The sequence below is a fragment of the Quercus lobata genome, chromosome 6, assembly GCF_001633185.2.
Source record: "Quercus lobata isolate SW786 chromosome 6, ValleyOak3.0 Primary Assembly, whole genome shotgun sequence".
Classification (NCBI taxonomy): Eukaryota; Viridiplantae; Streptophyta; class Magnoliopsida; order Fagales; family Fagaceae; genus Quercus; species Quercus lobata.
In genome coordinates this window covers 34,872,716-34,894,899 of record NC_044909.1, presented here as the reverse complement: position 1 = coordinate 34,894,899, position 22,184 = coordinate 34,872,716, and the positions used below count along the sequence as shown (strand labels likewise).

General features: G+C 37.5%; 6 protein-coding genes across 6 annotated transcripts; all 6 read right to left on the bottom strand.

The window, feature by feature from the left end:
- Positions 1-882: 882 nt before the first annotated feature.
- On the bottom strand, positions 883-1,392 carry LOC115950178. Its single transcript, XM_031067418.1, has one exon. It carries the CDS (start codon positions 1,390-1,392, stop codon positions 883-885), a length of 510 nt encoding a protein of 169 aa, XP_030923278.1.
- Positions 1,393-2,063: 671 nt separating this feature from the next.
- Positions 2,064-2,561, bottom strand: LOC115950177 (uncharacterized mitochondrial protein AtMg00310-like). The gene has a single exon (XM_031067417.1). The coding sequence runs from the start codon at positions 2,559-2,561 to the stop codon at positions 2,064-2,066; it is 498 nt and encodes a 165-aa protein (XP_030923277.1).
- Positions 2,562-5,296: 2,735 nt separating this feature from the next.
- On the bottom strand, positions 5,297-6,436 carry LOC115950175. Its single transcript, XM_031067416.1, has one exon. It carries the CDS (start codon positions 6,434-6,436, stop codon positions 5,297-5,299), a length of 1,140 nt encoding a protein of 379 aa, XP_030923276.1.
- A 344-nt stretch (positions 6,437-6,780) lies between these two features.
- LOC115950174 (pectinesterase 2-like) lies at positions 6,781-8,902 on the bottom strand. The gene is made up of 2 exons (XM_031067415.1): positions 8,707-8,902; positions 6,781-7,481 (listed from the first exon to the last, which is right to left on the bottom strand). Exons 1-2 carry the CDS (start codon positions 8,900-8,902, stop codon positions 6,781-6,783), a joined length of 897 nt encoding a protein of 298 aa, XP_030923275.1.
- A 940-nt stretch (positions 8,903-9,842) lies between these two features.
- Positions 9,843-12,294, bottom strand: LOC115949599 (epoxide hydrolase A-like). Its single transcript, XM_031066879.1, has 4 exons — positions 11,863-12,294; positions 11,590-11,772; positions 10,886-11,127; positions 9,843-10,233 (listed from the first exon to the last, which is right to left on the bottom strand). Exons 1-4 carry the CDS (start codon positions 12,151-12,153, stop codon positions 9,984-9,986), a joined length of 966 nt encoding a protein of 321 aa, XP_030922739.1. The 5' UTR covers positions 12,154-12,294; the 3' UTR covers positions 9,843-9,983.
- A 1,071-nt stretch (positions 12,295-13,365) lies between these two features.
- On the bottom strand, positions 13,366-16,078 carry LOC115993765 (epoxide hydrolase A-like). The gene is made up of 4 exons (XM_031117738.1): positions 15,102-16,078; positions 14,833-15,015; positions 14,453-14,694; positions 13,366-13,779 (listed from the first exon to the last, which is right to left on the bottom strand). Exons 1-4 carry the CDS (start codon positions 15,381-15,383, stop codon positions 13,530-13,532), a joined length of 957 nt encoding a protein of 318 aa, XP_030973598.1. The 5' UTR covers positions 15,384-16,078; the 3' UTR covers positions 13,366-13,529.
- Positions 16,079-22,184: the final 6,106 nt, after the last annotated feature.

Genomic DNA, 22,184 nt, shown 5'->3' with positions numbered 1-22,184 from the left:
TAGCACCAATTCTAACGGTTTCAACCCCATTTCCGATGGAGCATATTCCAAGTCAGGAATAATCAACTTGGGCCCCTCCCACACGAGTGGGATTAGGGGGGCAATGATGATCCCTCCACTATCCTAAAGCTATAAATAAGAAAGAGCAAGGAGGGAAAAGGGGTTGGACAATTGGAAGGTAAGAGAAGAGAGAGAGAAAGAGAGAACACACAAGCACGAGAGCATAAGGGAGAGGAAAGGCATCACGACAAGAGGGTAATTCCTCTTTGAAGCTCACCTGGGAGCTACGCAGGGTAGGAAACCCAATACCCACAATATAAGTAAATTGTAAGCCCAAAACAGTAAATCCAGTTAGGGAGGAGGAATCTTGGGTACGTACAATAATAATAATAAAGATTAATTTCTCATAATTAACCTCATTAAAGTTCTATTAAATTTTTCTAGATTATGCACGCAAGATTTTAATTAGTTTTTTCAATGAACTAGTTATCATTTTTATTGTTGGACTTATTTGATATTAATAAAGTACATAAAAAGTACTACTATCATTGTATCATTCAATAATTTATAAATTTACCACCCCACATTCTTAGTGCGATAGTCACTTTACAAGTATAAGTGCTTGTGAGGTGTGAGGGGCAAGAACCGGGGTTCAAGTCTCCAGGAAGGAGTTTCACACATATATACACTTAGATTAGGTTAGAGTAGAATTCTATCTTATATAAAAAATAATAATAATTTATAAATTTTAATTCACATTAAGTGCTACTTAAAAAAAAAATTAATTCATACCTATTCACATAGCTACATATCACTTTTTTAATTCATATTGTCATTTAAGTTTTCTATAAATATTTTTTTGAAAAGGAAACTTTCATTCAATTATAATAACGAAATATCATGAAACAAAGCTGCCAAAGCGGGTGGAGGAGAATCCTCAATCCAAACTAAATCCTCATCTAAATCTCTAGCAAATTGGGCAAGAACATGTGCCACTGTATTCGCTCCCCTCCTAATCTGATTAGTCCTAGCCCAATATAACCCATGTATCAAGTGGCGAATATCATCCACCACACATCCAAGATAAGAATTGTTAGGGAGAGACGAAGAAATGGCTTGAATGGCATTAGCATTATCACCCTCAATTATCAAACTTGAAAACCCAGCATCAATAGCAAACTCCAACGATCTTCTACAGGCCATCAACTCAGCTTCTTCACTGTTTTCTGCACTTGATCCAATAGCAGACATTGCAACCATAACCTCCCCCTTATCATTTCGAATAATGGTACCTATACCTGTTCTGTTCAGCCCCGAAAACACAGCAGCATCAAAGTTTAGCTTGTAAACATCCGGCGGTGGAGGTTGCCACTGATCAGAAATATTTTGCATAGTTCGAGCCACTGTCAACTACACCTGAGCTTGCTAAAATTCCAGAATATAGTCCTCTACTCGCTTGTTAAGGCATTTAGGATCCTTTAATTTACCTCCATGCACAACACAGTTTCGCTGGTTCCAAATAATCCAAGCCTGCACCAAGAACAACTCCAGCTCTTCAACCATTAACCTGTCCACTAGAAACTCCATTAGTTGAAGTGTATCACGAAAAACAGAGGGACCTTTCTACAACTTGGAAATGCTACCAGCCCATACGTCTTGCACCGCAGCACATTCCCACAAAGCATGAGCTGTTGTCTCCACCTCTCCGGTACACAGTTGACAATTATCTTCATTTATGATTCTCCGGCGTGACAAATTGTAGGATGTTGGTAAAATATCATGGCAAGCTCTCCATCCAAATATTTTGACTTTATTTGAATTTTAAGCTTCCACAATACCAGCCAAATTATTCTCCTAGCACAGCCACTTGAAGTCTCGGCCTTGTCTCCATGGAGTTGAAGCTGTCTAGCAAGCTTATATGCAGACTTAACAGAAAAATTACCGCTCCTGTTGTGCAGCCAATAAATTGAGTCTGGAACATTTCTTTGACTGAGGGGGATTCTACAAATAGCCTTAGCATCTTCTCTATGAAACATTCCCATAATCATGTCTCTCCTCCATATCTATAATTCTGGATCAATCAAATCAGATACTGCTAAATCTCCAATCAGCTCATGTCTTGGGTACAGAATTTTATTAGTGGGATGGTTAGGAAGCCACCTATCCCCTACAACACTTATAGAAGACCCATTACCAACTCTCCAACAAGAACCCGATCTAAGAATAGGCAAGGCAGCCAATATACTTCTCCACACATAGGAACACCCAGGCGATTCTTTGGCCTCTAGAAACGAAGTCCGAGGGAAATATCTTGCTTTGAAACACCTGTATAGCAAAGAGTCATTCCCTTGGATCAAACGCCAACCCTGTTTAGCCAACATGGCTAAATTAAAATCTCTCAAGTCCCAAAAACCCATACCACCCTCCTTCTTTGGAATTGACAGCTTATCCCACCTCTTCCAATGGATTTTTCTTTCATCACCCACTTGACCCCACCAGAATCTGGCACACATGCTATTCAATTCATCACAGAGCTTCCTAGGAAGCTGGAACACACTCATTGTGTAAGTAGGAATAGATTAGGCCACCGCCTTTATCAAAATTTCCTTACCGGCTCTTGATAACACTAAACATTTCCAACCTTGCAGCTTCTTCCAGATTCGATCTTTTAAATAAGAAAATGTATGATATTTAGCTCTTCCAATCTAAGTTGGCAGCCTTAGATAAGATTCAAATCTCTCCACCTCCTTCACCCCCAGAATCTGCAGCATTTGTTGCCTTTGACTTCCTGTGGTATTACTGCTGAAATAAACTGAAGATTTCTCCAAATTCACACATTGCCCTGAAGCCTGTGCATATGTTTGAAGAATTTCCATTACAGCTTGCCCCTCATTCTGTACAGCTTGACAAAACAATAGAGAATCATCAGCAAATAATAAGTTAGTAATATTGGGTACCCCTCTACATATGGAAACCCCTTTTATCTTCCCTTCAATTTCTGCTTTTGCCAACAAAGCCGTAAAGCCTTCTATACATAAGAGAAACAGATATGGTGATAATGGATCACCCTGTCGTATTCCTCTTGATGAATGTATCATACCATAAGGTTTACCATTCACTAGGATAGAGAATGTTGGAGTAGTGACACAACTCATCACCCTCTCTATCCACAATGCTGGGAAACCCATCCCTTCCATAACCCCTTTAAGAAACTGCCACTCTACACGATCATAGGCTTTGCTAACATCCAATTTCAATGCCAAAGACCCTTTCTTCCCCTTCTTCCTAGCATGCATTGTGTGTAGTGTTTCATATGCCACCAAGACATTATCTGTAATCAATCTCCCTGGAACAAAGGCACTCTGGGTGGGCGAGACTATAAATGGAAGCACCTGTTTCAATCTGTTTGCCAAAACTTTTGACATAATCTTATAAATCACATTACATAAACTTATAGGTCTAAAATCAGACATTTTTTCAGGATTTTTCACTTTCGGAATAAGAACTATGTTTGTGTGATTTATCTCAGGTAACATGTGACCATTATTTAAGAAATCCAAAACAGCCATAACAACATAATCACCCACAATATGCCAGAATCTTTGAAAGAAAATGGCATTCATACCATCAGGTCCAGGAGCTTTTGTAGGTCCCATCTGAAATAAGGCCGCCCTCACTTCGTTTGCAGTAAACTCCCCAGACAAAGTCTCCTGCATTTCTTCAGTCACCATCTGTGGAACAGCATCCAAACACTCCTCCATCCGGTCACTTGCTCCTGCCTGAAATAGGTTTTCAAAATAATCAAAGGTTACTGCCACCACCTCCTCTAGGTCTTCTACCATTTGCCCTTGGCTATTTTTGATACCCCGGATATGATTCTTTCTCCTCCTTTGTGAAGCCTTGGAATGAAAGAATTTAGTATTTTTATCACCATGCCGCAACCATGAAATTCTAGACCTTTAGGCCCAATAAATTTCCTATTTTTGGAGAAGCTCGTCCATCTTTTTGTTCAACTCTAGATATTCAGCCTTGCTATCAGGGGTCATCTCCTTTTCATTTAACCTATCCAGCCTCTTCTGAATCTCTTTGATTGCCTCTTCATCCGGAGTTGTTCTGACCGAGCCCCATTTCAGTAATTCTGAACCACAAAATTGTATCTTCTTCAAAGTTGAAGCCAATCCCTGCGCTACAACCAACTCACTATCCTAGGCCTCCTTTACTGTAGCCTCACAGTCCTCCATGAGTAGCCAAGACTCCTCAAATTTAAATCCTCTCTCCCTTCTTTGTGGTACAAAAGATTGAACCTGCAAAAGAATTGGTAAATGATCTGAGGCATGAGTGGAAAGGTGCAGTACTTTGCTCATTTGAAATTTCCCAATCTAGTCTTTATTGGCCACAGCTCTATCCAATCTGATTTTAGTATTTGCCTCACCCGGTCTCCTATTATTCCATGTAAAAGGATATCCTTTATAGCCCAAATCCTGCAACTGACAAGACTCCAAAGCAGCCCTAAATGCATCAACCTGTGAATATTGTGGTGGTCTTCTACTTTTCTTCTCAGAGGCATGTAAAAAAGCGTTAAAATCCCCTACAACCAGCCAAGGTCCTTCCACAAATGTCTTCAAATATTCCAACAATCTCCAAGACTTTTCCTTCTGTTGAGCCTCCGGCCATCCATAGAAGCAAGTCAAAAACCATCTAACGCCATCTTCCTCTGTAACTACGGCCAAAACATGGTTCACAGTGTAGTTAATGACCTCCAATGTGATAGAATTTTTCCACAAAAATGCCAATCCTCCACCCGAATCAGGATGCTTGACAATAACTTTATTTTGATACGGCAAATTTCCATATAAACTTTCAAAACCATCTCTATCCAGTCTAGTTTCCATCAGAAAACAGACTGTGGGAGCTTGTTCCCTCACAATCTTGCGAAGGCTACGACCTGTCCAAGGGTTCCCAAGCCCTTGGCAATTCTAGCTTAACAGCCTCATTGCTTCCGGCAAGGGTGACTGACCACCCCCGCCGATAAATCTTCTAAAACTCCACCTGCATTGACTACCTTCCCTCTCTTGTGTTCATTCCCATCAACCTGCTCACCAACATCATCTCTTATGTCTCTCTTCCCAAGTGTTGGGAGTGTGATTGCACGGGCTAAACCACTAAGCCCAAACTCCATTCTATTAAACCGGGTCCATGTAGATTTGGGCTTGAAATTAGGCAGCCCAGCTTCATCCAAATATAGCTGATTGGTGTGTGGCACATGCTCAACAAATTCCACTGACTTGGACATTACTTACTCCTCATTCATAGTAGCACTTTTAACTTCATTCTCAGTCCACGTATTTAAATTAGGCATGCTATTGTATGTTAGCTGAATATCCAGGTTTAAAATTACTGCCCCAGACTTATGCTCCTCCACGTCAGCACGTTTTGCATCCAATACGATATCAGCTTGCATGGAATCCGTAGCTAGTCCTGATTTCTCGGTGTCCACTTCATCAACTTCCTTAGGGTTTTCAGCCGTCGTCTGCATGGAAGCAGCCACCGAAACTTGTACCTGACAATGGACTGCCTCTTCGCTGTTTCCAGTGACTACAGCCGGACTGACTTGCCAAGACCTTTCCTTTCGTCGGTCCACCTCCACTCTAACCTCTTCCCTGTCGTTTATCCTACGAGAAGGAGATCTAGTCCGATTTCCCATGGCCTTAAGCCAGTCCCCATATTGACAAAAAACCTCCTCATCGTTCTTGGTTGCTGCGAAATAGAGAGCACAATGCCTTAAGTCATGGCCGAGCAAACCACAAAAGTGACAAAACAAAGGGAGGCGCTCATATTTGAACGTGACCCAGTGACTCTTGCCATCAGAACCAGCCAAGAAAGCCCCTCGCCGGATTGGTTTTGCTATTGGAATAGCAACCTTGACTCTCATAAAGTAACTCTGTCCCTCAACCCTCTGTTTTTTCTCAACCTCTACCACTGAACCTAATCTACTTCCCACAATTTCTACAATTTTAGGCGACACCAAATCAAACGGGGTGCCCCAAATTTGCACCCAAAGAGCAACTGAATCAAACCTAACATTATTTGCCATCATCCCCGCTTTCCAACGAGTCAACAACAAAACCTGATTATCAAAGGACCACGGCCCTCCCTTAAACACCCGATCCATCTCAAACTCAGTTTGAAACTTGAGTTGAAAAAGATTTGTTCCCACTTCTATCATCTGCAAACCTTCCTCCAAACCCCATGCTCTTTTCAACGTAGTTATGGCTGCCTTCCTATTAAACGACCGACAAGTGAGAAACTTTCCAATCAAACTAAGTGCACAACTCTCCATCCCTTCTTTGCGCCCTTCCTCTGGAATCTCGATGACCTCTTCCTCCTCTGAAGTCAACTTCATCTTCTCCAAAATACTCGTAACATCGTCTGCCATGGTAGCCAGATTAAGAAAAGAAAAAGCAAGCCCTTAAGAAACCCTAAGGGAGGAATATCTCGTACTACCGAGAGAGAGAGCTCCTACAAACGAGGAGAGCGAGTTATTTTTCCATGACAATTTGTAGTTTAAGAGAGAGAGAGTAATATCTATGTATAGCACGAGTTATAAGCTAGTATAAAATAAAAGAAAAATAATGAAATTAAACAAAAACCATTTAAAAAAAAAAAAAAAAAAAACTTAAGATATTCAAAGGGAACAATTATCATAACTTATTCAACACATTGTAAATTATTTTATTGGACAATTGTTGATTTTTATTTTAATATATACAATATTGATCACTATCCTATTAGACCGGGAACAAAAGGAATTCCCGAACTTGGTAGCCAAATAGTTCCATTGATAAAGTTTTCAACAGTATAGGGTTTCACTTCTTCAGAGTTTTTGGCAATATGATACCCAGGCCATTGAACCCTTCCTTTAGTATTAGCTCCTGGGCCACGGTTGGCATATTCTATGTAATTTAGTGTGGACAATGCTTTCTTATCACCACTCTCAAGCCACCCTTCAGGGTCTATCAACTTATCAAGAAAACTTTCCATTACAATGGTTTGAGAACAGTTATACCATGGCCTCCCTAAGTAAGCTCTGGTTTGGTTTAGGTAGGGTTCAAGATCTTTGTCAGCCTTAATAGTGCAATTGTGTAGCACTATTCCATTTGTGTCATTGACCTTTCCACGACCTTGGGCTGTAATCACAAGTAAGTTGCCTGAGTTTGAGCGTTTTCTCAGATAAATGTTACAGTTTTGGAAGACAACATGTGCGAATCCAAATATGAAATCTACTGTGCCATAGATATCACATTCGCGGAAGAAGTGAATGCCATATGCAGTCAACAATGTATCTTGGTATCCTTGTATAGAACATTGATAAAGTGCAATTCTGTCACCGGCTAATCTAAGTGCCACAGCTTGGCCACCATCGGGTCCTACATAATTCACAAATCCGATGCCTTTGACCAACACATCGTTGGCACTAATATCTGAACGAAGAAACATAAGTAAAAATAATCAATAATTGGGGAGGGGGAAATCCTTTTTACTTAACAGAAAGAAAAATTCTAGGAATTAAACGTTTGTACCATAACTCTTATCAGGGACAGACCTAGAATTTTAAGCTAGCGGAAGCCGAAGTATAAAGTAATTAAAAAAAATTTTAAAAAAAATCTCCAAATAAGCATTATTAAAAAATTATAAATACTCAAAATCATTATTTCTAAATACATTAAGATGTAATCATTTACTAACAAAGACAAAATAATACTTTTTTTTTTTTTAATACTAGGCTGGCTAGGATTTTTTTTTTTTTTTTTTTTTTTTGTGTGTGTGTGTGTATGGAAGTTAGAGCATTCACAGTGGTAGTGCTAAAAATTTTAGCTATTAGCACCTCAAAAAACTACTTTATCTATTTGACTACTTCACTTTACAATACATCCAATATCAAATGTTCTATTTTTTTTTTTATCACTTTATCTAAAATAATATAAACAACTCATTAAAATAATAAAGGAAGAGAGAGAATTTGAGTTTTTTAATTGAAGAAAGAGATATAATCTTGATAAAATATTGTATTTTATTTTCAACAACTTGCTATAGTCAACTGGTATTTATACCAGTTTAGCAAAAATTTTAGCTTTAACTTCTCCAATAACACATGATTTTTTGGTTCTTTGGTGATAAAATAGTTTTGTTTTGCTAAAATACAATCACCATTATAAATGTTTTTATTGTTTTTGTTAAGTTTTTAGGTTAGATAGTTGCTACTTGGATGATGCTAGCTAGGCTTATTGAAGAGAATGGAGACTTAAGGTTTTAAAAGGGCTTAACTACAAAAATTATACATATAATAACTATAAAAAATAAAAATAAAAATTGGACCCAGGGCGGCCCAGGCCCCCTTAGGCCCCACATGGGTCCGTCCTTGACTCTTATGTAGCCGATTGTAAGTGGTGGGTCCATGTGAAAGTAATTGTTTGCCACTCATGATCATTCACTTCAACAAATTAGAGCTAAAACTGTGACCAATGGTATAGCCATAGGAAAATTGTTGTAGAATGAATAAGGTTGTATATAAATATAAAGATGTACGTAAAAATACAGTAGCTGAAAATTAATAAGTGAATAAGACATTACCCACTGTAGCCGAATCTGAAGTTGAGTGAACAGTTTTTGCGCTATTGTTGAATTGAATAATTGTTTTGTCCATACCTTCTCCAATGAGGACTAAATTTGACTTATTTTGTCCTATAAAAATGGCTTCATTGTATGTTCCTGCTTTTATTAAAACCACATATGGATCATTTCTATTAACTGGTATCTGTGAGATGGCTTCGCTGATTGTACCAAAGTTACCACTGCCATCAGTGGCAACTGTGACATTGGGAGTGCCATAAGTGGCAACCATGACATTAGGAGGGCAAGAGAGAAGGCTACCAAACAGGGAAAATAGTGTGAATGCAAATACTAACATATTAGTATTTAGTGCCATGGGGAAAACAAGTAATCAGAGAGACCGAATTTGAACTTCTAAATTCTAATGTAGAGTGTGCAAAACCATGAACAGTATTACAGTCTATTTATAATGTCAAGGGAAATGAGAAAACACTATCTCCTTGTGCACCTGTAAATCCATAAACTCCTTTGTTGACGATTTCATTAGTGTGAAAAATTATCTTTGTTTCTCATCATTATTACTTTCTAGTAATAATTAATATTATGGGAGTCCCTTTTGCTAGTTTAAGATAAAGAACCCCCCTAACCATTACTGATGGAAGCATTTGATTGCATGGACATTTCCTATCAATACAGTTTTTTTTTTTGGGGGGGGGGCGGGGAGGGGGGGATAGATAGAATTGCTGCATGGAAATTGCCTATCAAGATATGTTATATTTGATAGATAGGATTACTTGCATGGAAATTGGGCTATCATATCATAGCTTTTTTTTTTAGATAGGATTATTATTCATAACAAGTACGAATTTCTTTTGAAAACTGCGAAGTTTTCATAGTCATGAAATATTAATTTCTAGTAGTAGTTAATATCGTGCATCCCTTTTATTCGTTGATGATAATGAACTCTCCTAATAATTAATGACCATGAGATGCATTATACGTACTGATGAAAGCATTTGCTTGCATGGAAATTGCTTACCAAGGCTTTTTTCTTTTCTTTTTTTTGGTTATAGATAGGATTTGTTTGAATGGAGATTAAGCTATCAAAGGGCTTTTATTTTTTTGCATAGATAGGATTGTTTCTTTTGCATGGACATTAGGCTATAGATAGAATTTTTTTTGTTTTGGATAGATAGGATTATTCATAACGAGTACAAAAAATTTGTAAGTTTTCATAGCATTGATTATTAATTTCTAGTATAGAATAAACATGTATGATGGAGAATATCTAATAATCAAAGATTGCCTACATGTATAATAATTATTGAAGAAGAAATTAAGGCACAACTCTGCTTCAAACACCAGGAAATCCATTAATCCATGGTAAATTTGCGAAGGAAAGAAAGTATTTCATCCGAGACTTCTTGAGCTTTCTCCTGTTGGATAAAATGGTGTCCATCTATAATAACAACTTCGAGGTTGGGGACAAATCTCTTGAAAACATCTCCCGTCACATATTCCCTTGTACCAATGGATTCAAAACCAATATCTTTGTCACCTATTATGAACTTTGTTGGGACAGTAATTTTTGATCCTTGCCATGGTGCCAGAAGTTCCCAATTCCTGTCACATTTTGGAAGTAGCTGATTAAACATAGTAACGGTACGGGCCTCCAATGTTCATAAAAATTTAGGAGATTTAAGTTTATGTGGGATTGACCAATCCAAATTTCAGTCAGTATAAGATGATTCATTTCTAGGAGGCTTGTAAGTTTTGACTTTTGAGCATTTAGAATTCAGTTTTAGATGACTTGGTCAATAATATCTCCTTAATTATACCCAAATGAACATTAGGAGTCAATGAGGTATATCTCCAGCCAAGTAATAAAATAAATAAAAACCTATGCTGCGATTTTGCAGACACAATTTGTTTATTTATTTGTTAAAATAATTAATGAGAATGAGAAAATTAAGCATATGAATGACCAGGTTTAAGTTCCAAATCCACCTCAATCTAGAAAAATAATCATTTACTTTGCAGAGAAATGTATTTCGATTTTTATTTTTATTTTTTTTGCATTCTGCATTTTGCTAAATGTGCCCAGAATTTGTTATTTCATATTGCTACTCCTTTTAGTTATGCTGCAATCCAATATTTTTATTAGATGCTGTTATCCTAACTCAAGCTCATGGATTGAATTATTGAAAGTAATTTGCTTGATTGCATCTCTTTTGAATGTTAAAATTAGGAAGTCCCAAGGTGTGTATGGACTTACAGGTTCATGGCTCGATAATAATTGAGAGGACCTGTGAAGCCAGACTCTTGGAACTTGTCAGCATAGACCTGGAGTTCTTCCTCAGTAATCCATTTTGGCAACACTGATTGTGTCTCTAGATAATCAATGATTTCCATCCCCGGAGGAGCTACCAGATAATCTGTCTTGGTTAAGAGCAAGAACTTCTTCATCACAGTCAAATAATCATACCTTGCAAAAGCCCTCTCTGCTCTTCCCGGCTCCTACTCAACCAAACACATCATTTAGACATTTACCAACTAATTATAGTCGCATACAATACAAGTATCTAACATATGTACATACATTATACATTACACATGAAAATGTATTTCTGAAGTACAGCTAATGTGCTATTCCAAGTCCAAGCCAATAAAAACACGTCACCTAATATACATATGTGCATCTCTGTGTTGAGTAACACAGTCAAATAAAAATCTTATGTTTTACACTAAATGTTACATTTTATACTTCACCAATCATAGAGTCTCATACTTTTTTTTCTTTTTCTTTTTTTCATGTTATAAATTAACCATAATTTAAAATGTATACATGTATATATATATATATATATATATATATAAAGACAGATGACATACTCTTTGTTAGTGAAGCATAAAGTGAAATATAAGAGTGGGATAGACGATATGTATTTCACATACATATACAAATATAGGCATATATACCTGGAACTGATAGACGTAGCAACCATCACCAAAAAGTTCTCTGCAGTAATCAACAACTCCAGAAGTTTGAGATCTTTGAAAGTATGGAGCAGATAGATTAACTAGCGCCTTAACTCTATCTGGCCTGAACAAGCTCAAATACCACCCAGCAGTCGCTCCCCAATCATGACCCACCACAAATACCTTTTCAGTTAATAAAATTATTAAGACAGAGATACATGCCTATATAGTTATATTGATATACAAATCTATATGCATGCATATAAATCATACCTGTTGTTCACCAAAATGGTCAAGTAGGCCTATGAGGTCACCCACAAGATGTATTAGAGAGTATGAGTTGGGATTGAGAGGTGAGTCAGAGTCACCATAGCCTCTTAAGTCAGGTGCAACCACATGATAACCATGATTGGCCAAGAAGCTGATTTGGTGGCGCCATGAATACCAAGTTTCAGGGAAGCCATGAAGAAGAAGCACTAGTGGTCCTGTCCCTTGCTCTGCTACATGTATCCATATCCCGTTGGTTTTGACCCTTTGGTGATTCACATTGATTAACTCACTCATGGTCTCTCTCTGGCTTCTCTCAAACCCCACACAGAGGGAGAGAGGGAGAGAGAGAGAAAAAAAAAGAGAGAGTGGTGCTCAATCAAATCAATGGCGGCTCAATCAGCATGATTGTGAATAATTGAATTGTATTGTATTAGAAATTTTTAGGAGGTTGGTGAGTTTGGTTGTAAAAGTCAAATTTGATAACTTTGACGCACGTACACTAGGCAAAGAAATGGAATGACTAGTTTTATGACCAACGCGCTTTTACACGCTTGATTTTCAAACCACGGAGGGAAATAATCAAATAGAGCTTTCACATTCATATTCTCAAAAAAATAAGTAGAGCTTTCACATGTCAATAATATATGAGTTGAAATGGTTCTAGCAAAGCTGAAATTTATTGTGTATTCTTTTTTTTTTTTTTTTGGATAAAGGTGTACTACATAATTATTTCACATAAATTTGAGTCTTATATAAAATCCATTTTCATGTGAGTGAGGTATAGTATACTAAATGTACGGAACAATTTCTCCTAATAGCGGGCTGTGACGGGAATACATGGAAAACAGTATGAAAAATCACTAGCTGGTGAAGACAAATACCTAGTTGAATTCCTATATATAAGGCTGGCCATTTACAAATTTGTACACATAAAGCATAGTCCCCGACTGGTACTCTAAAAATCAACCTTCATTAGCTAAAAGGTTGTCTGTATTTCAAATTCAAAAAAGTGAAAAATAAAACAATATACATAAATCCATTCCATATTTTTACAGCACATTTGTTGAAAGCAAGGTGGTTCTCAGCAACAGGGAAAGCTTCAAGATGCAGCTGTGGCAAGTAGCGGTGATCAAGTGGTTACTGATGAATCAGGATGGGCTAGCAAAGAATTAATGGACCTGATTGAAGCAGTACCTTACTATGATCAATTCATCCGTTCATTCGAGGAGATGAAGTAGTTGCAAAATTGATTAGCTAAGACACACGTATACCATTTAGATAGGATTTGTTGTAACTGCTTTTCCCTCCATTTTGGGAGTTTGCTATTTTGTTTAGCTTGCTTAGATCATGTATATATAGGAGTAGTGGTAGTGAATTATATTCATTGGATTGTATTCATTTTCTCTGATCAATAAAATTCAGTTTTCTGTTTAGAGAGAGAGAGAGTTCTGGAATTTTACTACATTTTTGGAGCCAAGAGAGAAGAAGATCAATTACACTAAATTTTTGCCTCAAGATAAAGCTAATGTAACTTGTTAATAGGCAGCCATCAGAAATTGTTTGTGCTATGTATAAGAATTAAGAAGTTGAATTTTTTATTCAAGATTGCTTACATGATATAATTATCACAGATGCAGGTTACAAATACAATTAAACTAAAGACAAATCCATTAGTCCACAGAAATTTTGGAAAGAAAGGAAAGAATTTCGTGTGAGACTTCTTGAGCTTTCTCTTGATGGATAAAATGGTGACCATCTAGAATAACAACTTCGAGGTTGGGGACAAGGCTCTTGAAAACATCTCCTTCCACATATTCCTTTGTGCCAAGGGTTTCAAAACCAATATCTTTGTCACCAGCAATGAACTTCGTTGGAACGGTTATTTTTGATCCTTGCCATGGTGCAAGATACTCCCAATTCCTGTCATCATTTCAATGGTAACATAACTAAGGCATGGGCAACAATATAGGTAAATCAAAGGCTTAGGCTGATGGACCTTATTCGGAAAAATCATGGAGGACCTTATTCTGATGTTATTAAAGAAGACAAATATTAACATGCCTCATCTTTATACTAGCCCAAACATTGCCATTCTTCCTTGCCACTTCAAAGTATAAAATTTTATTTCTGTTGTTCCAATGAAATTGTCTTGGACAATAATTTACAAATATTTCTCAAATGATAATTTCTGAAAAGGTCATATTGGTCCTATGCTAGTCTGCAAATATTTCTCTCAAGAAGTATCTGTTGTTTCGTGTGAGAATTTTACGGTAGATATGGATTGATTGTTGTTGTTGTATGTGGATTGAACAACTACTTAAGTTGAATCTTGACAAACATAATCATTTCAAAGATGAATTAGAGCTTGTACATTCCGGGGGGTCAATGGTCAACACACCTTAAAACAAATCAGTTGTGCTCATCAGATGGAAATATGCTCTAGTGATAGAGAAACTTATATGCAAACAAATTAAGATGTAAATTAGATAATAACGTGTGTGGAAGCTTTCACAGCAGACGTTCCAGTTTTATTTCAGAAATCAATCTTAGATTAAAAGGGAAATTTTTTTTGAAGACTAGTGATTATACTTACAAATCCATGGCACGGTAATAGTTGAAAGGACCAGTAAAACCAGATTCCAGAAATTTGTCTGCATAGACCTGGAGGTCCTCTTCAGTTATCCATGATGGCAACAATGATGGAGTCTCCAGATAATCAATGATCTCCATGCCTGGAGGAGCTACCAGATTATCTGTTCTGTTTAAGAGCAAGAACTTCTTCATCACTGTCAAATAATCATACCTTGCAAATGACCACTCTGCTCTTCCTGGTTCCTTCTCAAACAACCCCACAAAAAGCTCCAATTATATACAATCCTATACATGTCCCTATATTGTAGTGGTACATGCATACATGAAAAAATCAAAAAGGCAAGCACATATGAATGTTGGCATATGGGGAAGTAGGAGTACCTGGAATTGAAAGACATGACTTCCTTCTCCAATCATTTGTCTGACAGATTCAATAGGTTTAGTATTTGGAGATCTTGGAAAGTATGGAACATTTAAAGTGACTAGTCCCTTCACTCTATCAGGCCTAAATAGGCTCAAATGCCATCCAGCAATTGCTCCCCAGTCAGTTCCCACCACAAATGCCTTCCCAAATCACAAAAATTAGAACAGTTAAAATCCCTCTTATTACAAACAAACACATACATATACATATAAACATAGTATAGTACCTGTTGTTGACCAAAATGGTCAAGAAGGCCAATAAGGTCTCCAACAAGGTGCACGACCGTGTAGGAGTTGGGGCTGAGTGGAGAATCAGAGTCCCCATAGCCTCTCATATCAGGTGCAACCACATGATAGCCATGGTTAGCCAAGTATGTTATCTGGTGGCGCCAAGAGTACCAAATCTCTGGGAATCCATGAAGCAGAAGAACAAGTGGCCCTTTCCCTTGTTCTGCTATATGCATCCATATCCCGTTGGTTTTGATCCTTTGGTGGTTAACTTCACTCATGATCCTAACTCCTCAAATTTCACACGCATACATACCCAAAGACAAGAATTGTTCAATGATTGCAAGCCATGGTAAGGGTCTTCATAAATGATTTATAAAAATTGCATCTTGCTTTGGAGAAAGACGCAAAAGTTGTTTAATATGATGGCAAAGCATGATGGCAAGAGTCAAAGGCGAGAAATTTGACTTTAAATTAAGGGAAAAGAAGTTACTTATCCCATATATTATTAGGTGGGAGCACGGTCCAAGTGCAGTAGGTGATCCGCTTATAAAATGAATCCATGTGTCATGCACATAATTTTTTCTCACATTGAATAATTCTTTCTTTTACCAAATTCTGAGAGTGAGACACACTTCAAGTGAAGCAGAATGCAGCAAACATGCCAAAAGGCCCAAAACTCCCTTTACTAAGGAACTATTTCAATTTCTCTACCCAAAAAAAAAAAAAAAAAAATGAATTACTTCAATGGTAATTGAAAACTTTTACAGAACAATTATACACACGACAAGCATGTATACTATTGAAATGAGAATGGTAAGACCACTTTGCAGCCAAATCAACAGCAGAGACAAAATTTAACCGTGTGGACATTAGCACCACTTTATTATTAGAAAACAGAAAAAGGATCAATGGATTAAATTTATGTGCAGGTATTGTACCAAACACCTCTCATCTTCTCACCTGGGAAACAACCCCCCCCCCCCCCCCCAACAAAAAACATATATATATATATATATATATATGAGGAGTTCATTAGCAACCAATTGTTGCTCTTCCTTTACATTCAGACTACAGCTACTGAGAAGTGAGAACAAAAAGAACAGGAACAAATTTTTAGTAGATTAATGATTATCAAAGTTTTATGGACATTGATTACACAACTAATGATGGAGAATCCTCCCTTTACACATAAATCCTTCCAACCCCCAATTCTTCAATGTCTAGGATTTTGATCATTGAACTATCCAAGCCTAAAACTTTGTCAAACTAAAAGCCGTTTAAAAAAAAAACAATTGATGTATATCTCCAAAAATCAAGGACTAAAACTTCTCAAACTACTCACTAAAATCAAAGAGGGGGGGGGGGGGGGGGGGGTGTTAATAGAGGGGAAAATATTTGCACACACAGAAAAAATGCAAACAAACCTTAGTCCCACACCGCCCAAAAACAAAAAACAAGACCACTTCATATGCGATAGAGTCCAACTTGCCAATCGCCGAGCTCATTAGTGTGAGCTTGTAACCTAAGCAGGGGCATAAGGGTAATGGAACAATGGTCCAACTCGAGTGGTCAAGTGCGAGGGGGCTTAATGCTAGCTCGCCCGTTCCAAGCCAAGGGTTTGAATCATGCGACTTGAGCGAAGGCTCTGGGTTTCGTGGTTCTTAGAGAGGAGGGCATTGCGTCAGGCTGGTTTCACAGAGCAGCGACAACCTCCCCCGCCCCTGGCAGTGGAAGGATTACGGGCTGGCGCCTCTCCGTACCCATCAAGGCCCGATGAGTTGAACCTGAATGGACCAATACCTTTTTGTGAGACATTAGATTTTTGCTTTATCTTCTCTTTCCTCTAGAAAATTTTGCCAATCGTGGTGATTTTATGTTTTCCATTCACAAAGAGAGATAAAAAGGACAAAAAATAATATTTCAATAAAATTTTTAAAGGAAGATTATGAATTAGGTTTGTGAGGGGACGAGAATTCGAGAATACAAATAAATGAATTAAGGACAATGATGAGGAAACGAACTTTCAGAAAGCACCAGCAGAATGTCCCCGGAAAAATACAAGTGACCTTATGCAAGTACAAAAAGAGTACAATGGACGAGGATTTTGAGAATGCCAACATGCCCTCAGAAACCCGAGAACCAAGGCTAAATGTTGTCGGGTGCAAAACGCAGGTGAAGAGAAAGATTTGTCGCTGAGCGAGGAAGAAAGGAAGGAGGATGAATAAAGCAACCATCACCTTTGCATTTAATGCACTGTAACCTCTTAGTTAGCCTGTATTAATGGAGAAATGACCTATGAATAGTATCCACTTAGCTTATACCTTAGGGTAGAAACCTTTTAGTAAGGCATTGATGGGACAAATATCAAGGAAATTTGATCCTAACCTTCCAAATGTAGGGCTCAGATACATCTTGGTTGATTATATAAAGCCAAGAAGCCCCTGGATCGAGGGATGGATTTCTTGAGACTTAAAAACTACTTATAACCTCTATCTCGGACTAAACTCGAGGACCACGATATAAGCACTTCAAGATTGTTCCTTATCAAATGTCACTTGTCTACACTTGGAATTAATTCTAACACACCCATTTAAATATTTTCATCTTGTTAAGGGCATTTAAGGTTGATTGAGCATCTCATCTCTTAAAAATTAATTGTGTGAGCAAAAGTAGCAAGTTAATACCCGACATAATCCTTACTTTTTGCCCGCCACAAGGTTGAAATACAATTATTCCCAAATTTTTAAAAACAATGTTATTTTCATGCTAATAAATTTGTTTCAAATCACTCCCAACTTCTTTGAATATTTTTGGACAAAATTGCAATTTTGATCAATTGTTATGTCTCAAATCTTATTTCCCCCCTTTTCTTTTATAATGTTGTGGTGGGCCTTTTTGAATCCTAGGCTAGACTGTTCCTACCGTACTGAGGCCCAGTAGTTCTGGGGTAGGAGAGTCGGTACTGACTTAATTGAAACTCACCTTAACCAACTTTTGCACAAACTAGGACCTCTTTGCATAGATCTTGGTTACGTGCTCACAGCAAGAGATGCTGTCATAAAAATGTTACGGCATGAGACACACAATATAACATGATAATAAACGAGAATATACTGCCAACCAAAAATAATATTTAAACAACTTAGCAAGAGGAGAATACAATAGTATGAGTACAGCAAAAATAAGTTAGCAATAATGAAAAGAATAATGTTAAATGCTTAAATGATCATGATAAAAGAAAGGAAGGAGATTAGTCTGCTGAACTTGGCTTCTTAGCAAATTTAAGTCCAAGAAATGAAACAATCTCCAATGTGGGCAATCTCACAGGGAAATTCTGCCATAGAAATTGCCTATTTTGAAAGAATGGGCCTAAGTGGCTTATTCTCAAATACTTTAACTTGCTAGAGAGTAGGCTATTGAGAGGGAAAGAAGGGAGTAGCCTATTGGTACATCCCTTATTACACTCTTACTTTTCTCACTTCATTTCCTACTCTCTTGTTTTTCTTTCTTTTTCTATTTATCCTCTCTGTTCTTCTTTTGCTTTCTATTTCTCTCTTATTTCTATGTTTCCTATTGTTCCTCCTTGTTTTTCCATTTTTGTTTACTGTGCACAGTTAAGGCCCTTTTATACTACCTGTCGTGATGAGATTTACCATTTTACCCCTCAAGTACTTTTGGCTTGGTGTGGGTGTCCTTCCCAAGCCATCGACTAGTTTGCTGGCTGCTCAGCCAACACCACTACCCTGCGCTGGCTGTGCCACTTTCTATTCCCAGACAAAAGGAGTTTTGTTTTATTTTCTTGCTTTCCATGGCATTCCCATCTGGATAATGATTGGGTATTCTCTCTTACTAACTCCTATGGCATGTACCTAGTGATTCCAACTCATCTTTTCCTCTTTTGGGTGGTATGTCATCCCAGCAGGACATTTTCCCTAAAAGAGGTTAAGCGGGATTCCCAAAATAGACTACCCCCTTCTCCCCACCGCCAAACTATACCTTATCTTACCTCTGACCCATGGCCCACCGCACCTGTATTGGCTAGGTAGAAGTGGGTAGTGCTTGAGCCTTGTGTGTGCTCCACTCCCATGTGAGTCCATGACTTACCTGCTGTTCATGCGTTTGCCATTGCCTGGGGTTTGTCTGGTTTTGTTGCGCATTCTAGTGCTTATTTTTAACCCTTTGTGGTGTGGATGAATCATTGGGTCTTCATTCTTTGTAGCTCGTTTCTTCTTTGGGCTAGGTCTTGCTTGGGTATGGGCCCTTTCTTCTTCATTTCAGCCCCGATCTCCTTTTACTTCTGGTTTGTGGATTGACTAATACTTCTACCACACCACTGTACTGCTTCTACCATGATATCGCTTAACTATGCTTGCTAGGCCTCCTTTGGGCCTGCCATGTTTTTTTTTTCTTCACTTAGTTTGTGTTGCCCAGCATTTCTACTGGGTCAGTTTTCATATTATCCTGGGCTTCCTTGGCCTATTTTATATCTTTGGGCATCCTCAGCTTGCTTCATTCCTTTGGATATTCTTGGCCCATTCCATTCTTTCATTCCCATAGGTTCTTGCTAAATCTTTCGGGCTTCCCCGGCCTAATTACTATATCATTTGCTTTTGGGGTTTGTTGGTCTTTGCACCAACCCCCTTTACTAATTTCTTTCTTTGGGCTCTTCCAACCCATCTTTGCTCACTTTCTACTTCTTATGATTCCTATGAGCTTACTACTTCCTTCTCTGGGCTCTCCTGGGCCCATTTGCTTTCTTTAGGTCCTTTTTTTATTGCTTTATAGGGCTGTGAACTATTATTCCTGCCATTAGGACTTAATGATTTTTTTCTTATTTTACTAATTCTTCTTTCTTCGCTCCTTTTTATATTGTTCGGCTTCTTCTTATTATTGGGCCCTTTTGCCAAAGTGGGCATCAACAAATGTAATTCAAAAATATATGCGTTAAGAAAAAGTTATGGAAAATCAAATATCACTTTTACCTTATCACCTTATGAAAGTAAATTTTTAATTCTTAAGCAATCCTTTGCAATTTGTATATTTTAAATTAATAGAGTATTATAATTATTGATTTTCATGTTTAAATACTAACACCATTTTAAGGTAAATACAAGTATGAGATCCCGAATACTAGGAATGCAACTTTTTCATATCACCGAATGAATGTTAGATGGAACAAACTGGAGATGATTAATATAAGTTAAATATGAATATATCAGCATTGAGAAACCTAATGGAGACATCATTGGAGATCTAATGGAGTATGGGTGTTTGGCTTCAGTACTTGTTGAGGCAATTGGTACATCTACATGTGTTGAAGTGGAACTCTAGGCCTTGCGTGATGGTTTAAAAATCCGTTGTTCTTTTTCAAGCAGTTGAAATTGATCTCGATGCTAAAGTAGTGATGGAGTGGGTGTCAGGTAGTTCTTATAGTAACTCTGCTCACTATACTCTCATTTCGAATTGCAGGCAACTTATGAGACATGCCCCAAGAATGAAGAATAAGCACAATTTTCGGAAAGCAAATCAATGTGCAGACAGACTAGCAAAAAATGGAACAAATTAACAGTAGGATTTTATGGTTTTTACTAATCCACCTACAGATATTATTTTATTGATGTATTATGATTCAGTGGACTAAGGGTGGTAAAATTGGATAGACCCGCAAATCCAACACGACATAACATGAAATTAGCAGGTTATGAGTTGAGGTTTAATGGGGGTTCATGTCATATTTAAGTTGACATGACTGACCCATTTATTAAATGGGTTGGGTTAGTGTTCAACATATGGAACCCGTTTGACCTGTTTGACCCGTTTAATTAAATGACATTTTACTAATATACCCATTAAACTCTAGGTACATAAACCTATTAGTGATTGTGGTTTATTTTCTTTAACATATTGTGATTGATTATTTGTGATATTTAGATATGTTTTAGTTTTGAGTGAATATTTGTGATGCAATTACTTGTTAGTTAAGAATTTTATATTAAAAATATTTGTTTGTTTGTTTTTTCATAAATTTTTTTGGGCTCATTGTGATAAAATCTGATAAACAGGTCGACACGACTAACCTATTTAATAAATGGGTCATGTTAGGGTTGAGGAATCTTAACCTGTTTAATAAACATGTCGGGTTAGTGTTGACCTATATAGTCGAATACTCCAAGAGTTGACACGACACAAACCCAGCACGTGAACACAAATTGCAACCCCTACAGTGGACTCTATTATGAGAGATTATTCCTTTAACTCTTTAATGTTAGTTTAATGCAACCTAATGTAATCCATCTCAACCACTGTAAAGTGGTGGGCTATGCTAGTAGTGGTGGGCTGCTTCCTGCTACACTAGATCCAAGTTTTCTGGATAAGGGAGTTGGGACTAGTCCAGCTGCAACTCAATTTGGTCCGGCTTGTGCGCAAACTATGCCTGGTTTGCCACAAATGTGCTTGCGGCAGGCAGAGCTGTTTCAGACAAATTGTGGCAGACAGACAAAATAATAAAGAAAATAAAATATCTGGCTACTTAGTAGGAAATGACCGAATGATCCCCAAACACAATCACAGTAATAATAATCACTTTTATAGAAAGAAAAGAATGGAACAAAAGAGAGCAAATAGTAATATGTATGAGTTAATCAAAAGATGAAGAAATTAACTTAAATCTGGTCCGCAGGAGCAAAACTAGAGAGGAAAGAACATTCCTTTTCAACACAATTAATCTCTCAGGAAAAGTCCTACCATGGAGATTAACTACCCTGAGGGAAACAGACCTGAATGGTTGATGCACAGAGACCCCTTTTGGTTTTAACAGAAAACAGGATTTCGTGAGGGAGAGAGGGAATAAATCTACTAGTGCATGCCTGCCGTTCTAATTCTCACTTTATTTTCTTTCTAGTTGTTTTCTTTCTTTCCTTCCTAGTTGTTTTCTTTCTTTCTTTCCTTCCCACTCGTTTCTTTTCTATTTTCTGGTCTCTCTTTTTGAATTCCTATTTCTTAGTTATGGTTCCCGTTGTTACTGTGTTTTTTTATTCACGGCAAGGTTCTCTTTTTATAGTGTCTGCTGTGACCGGATT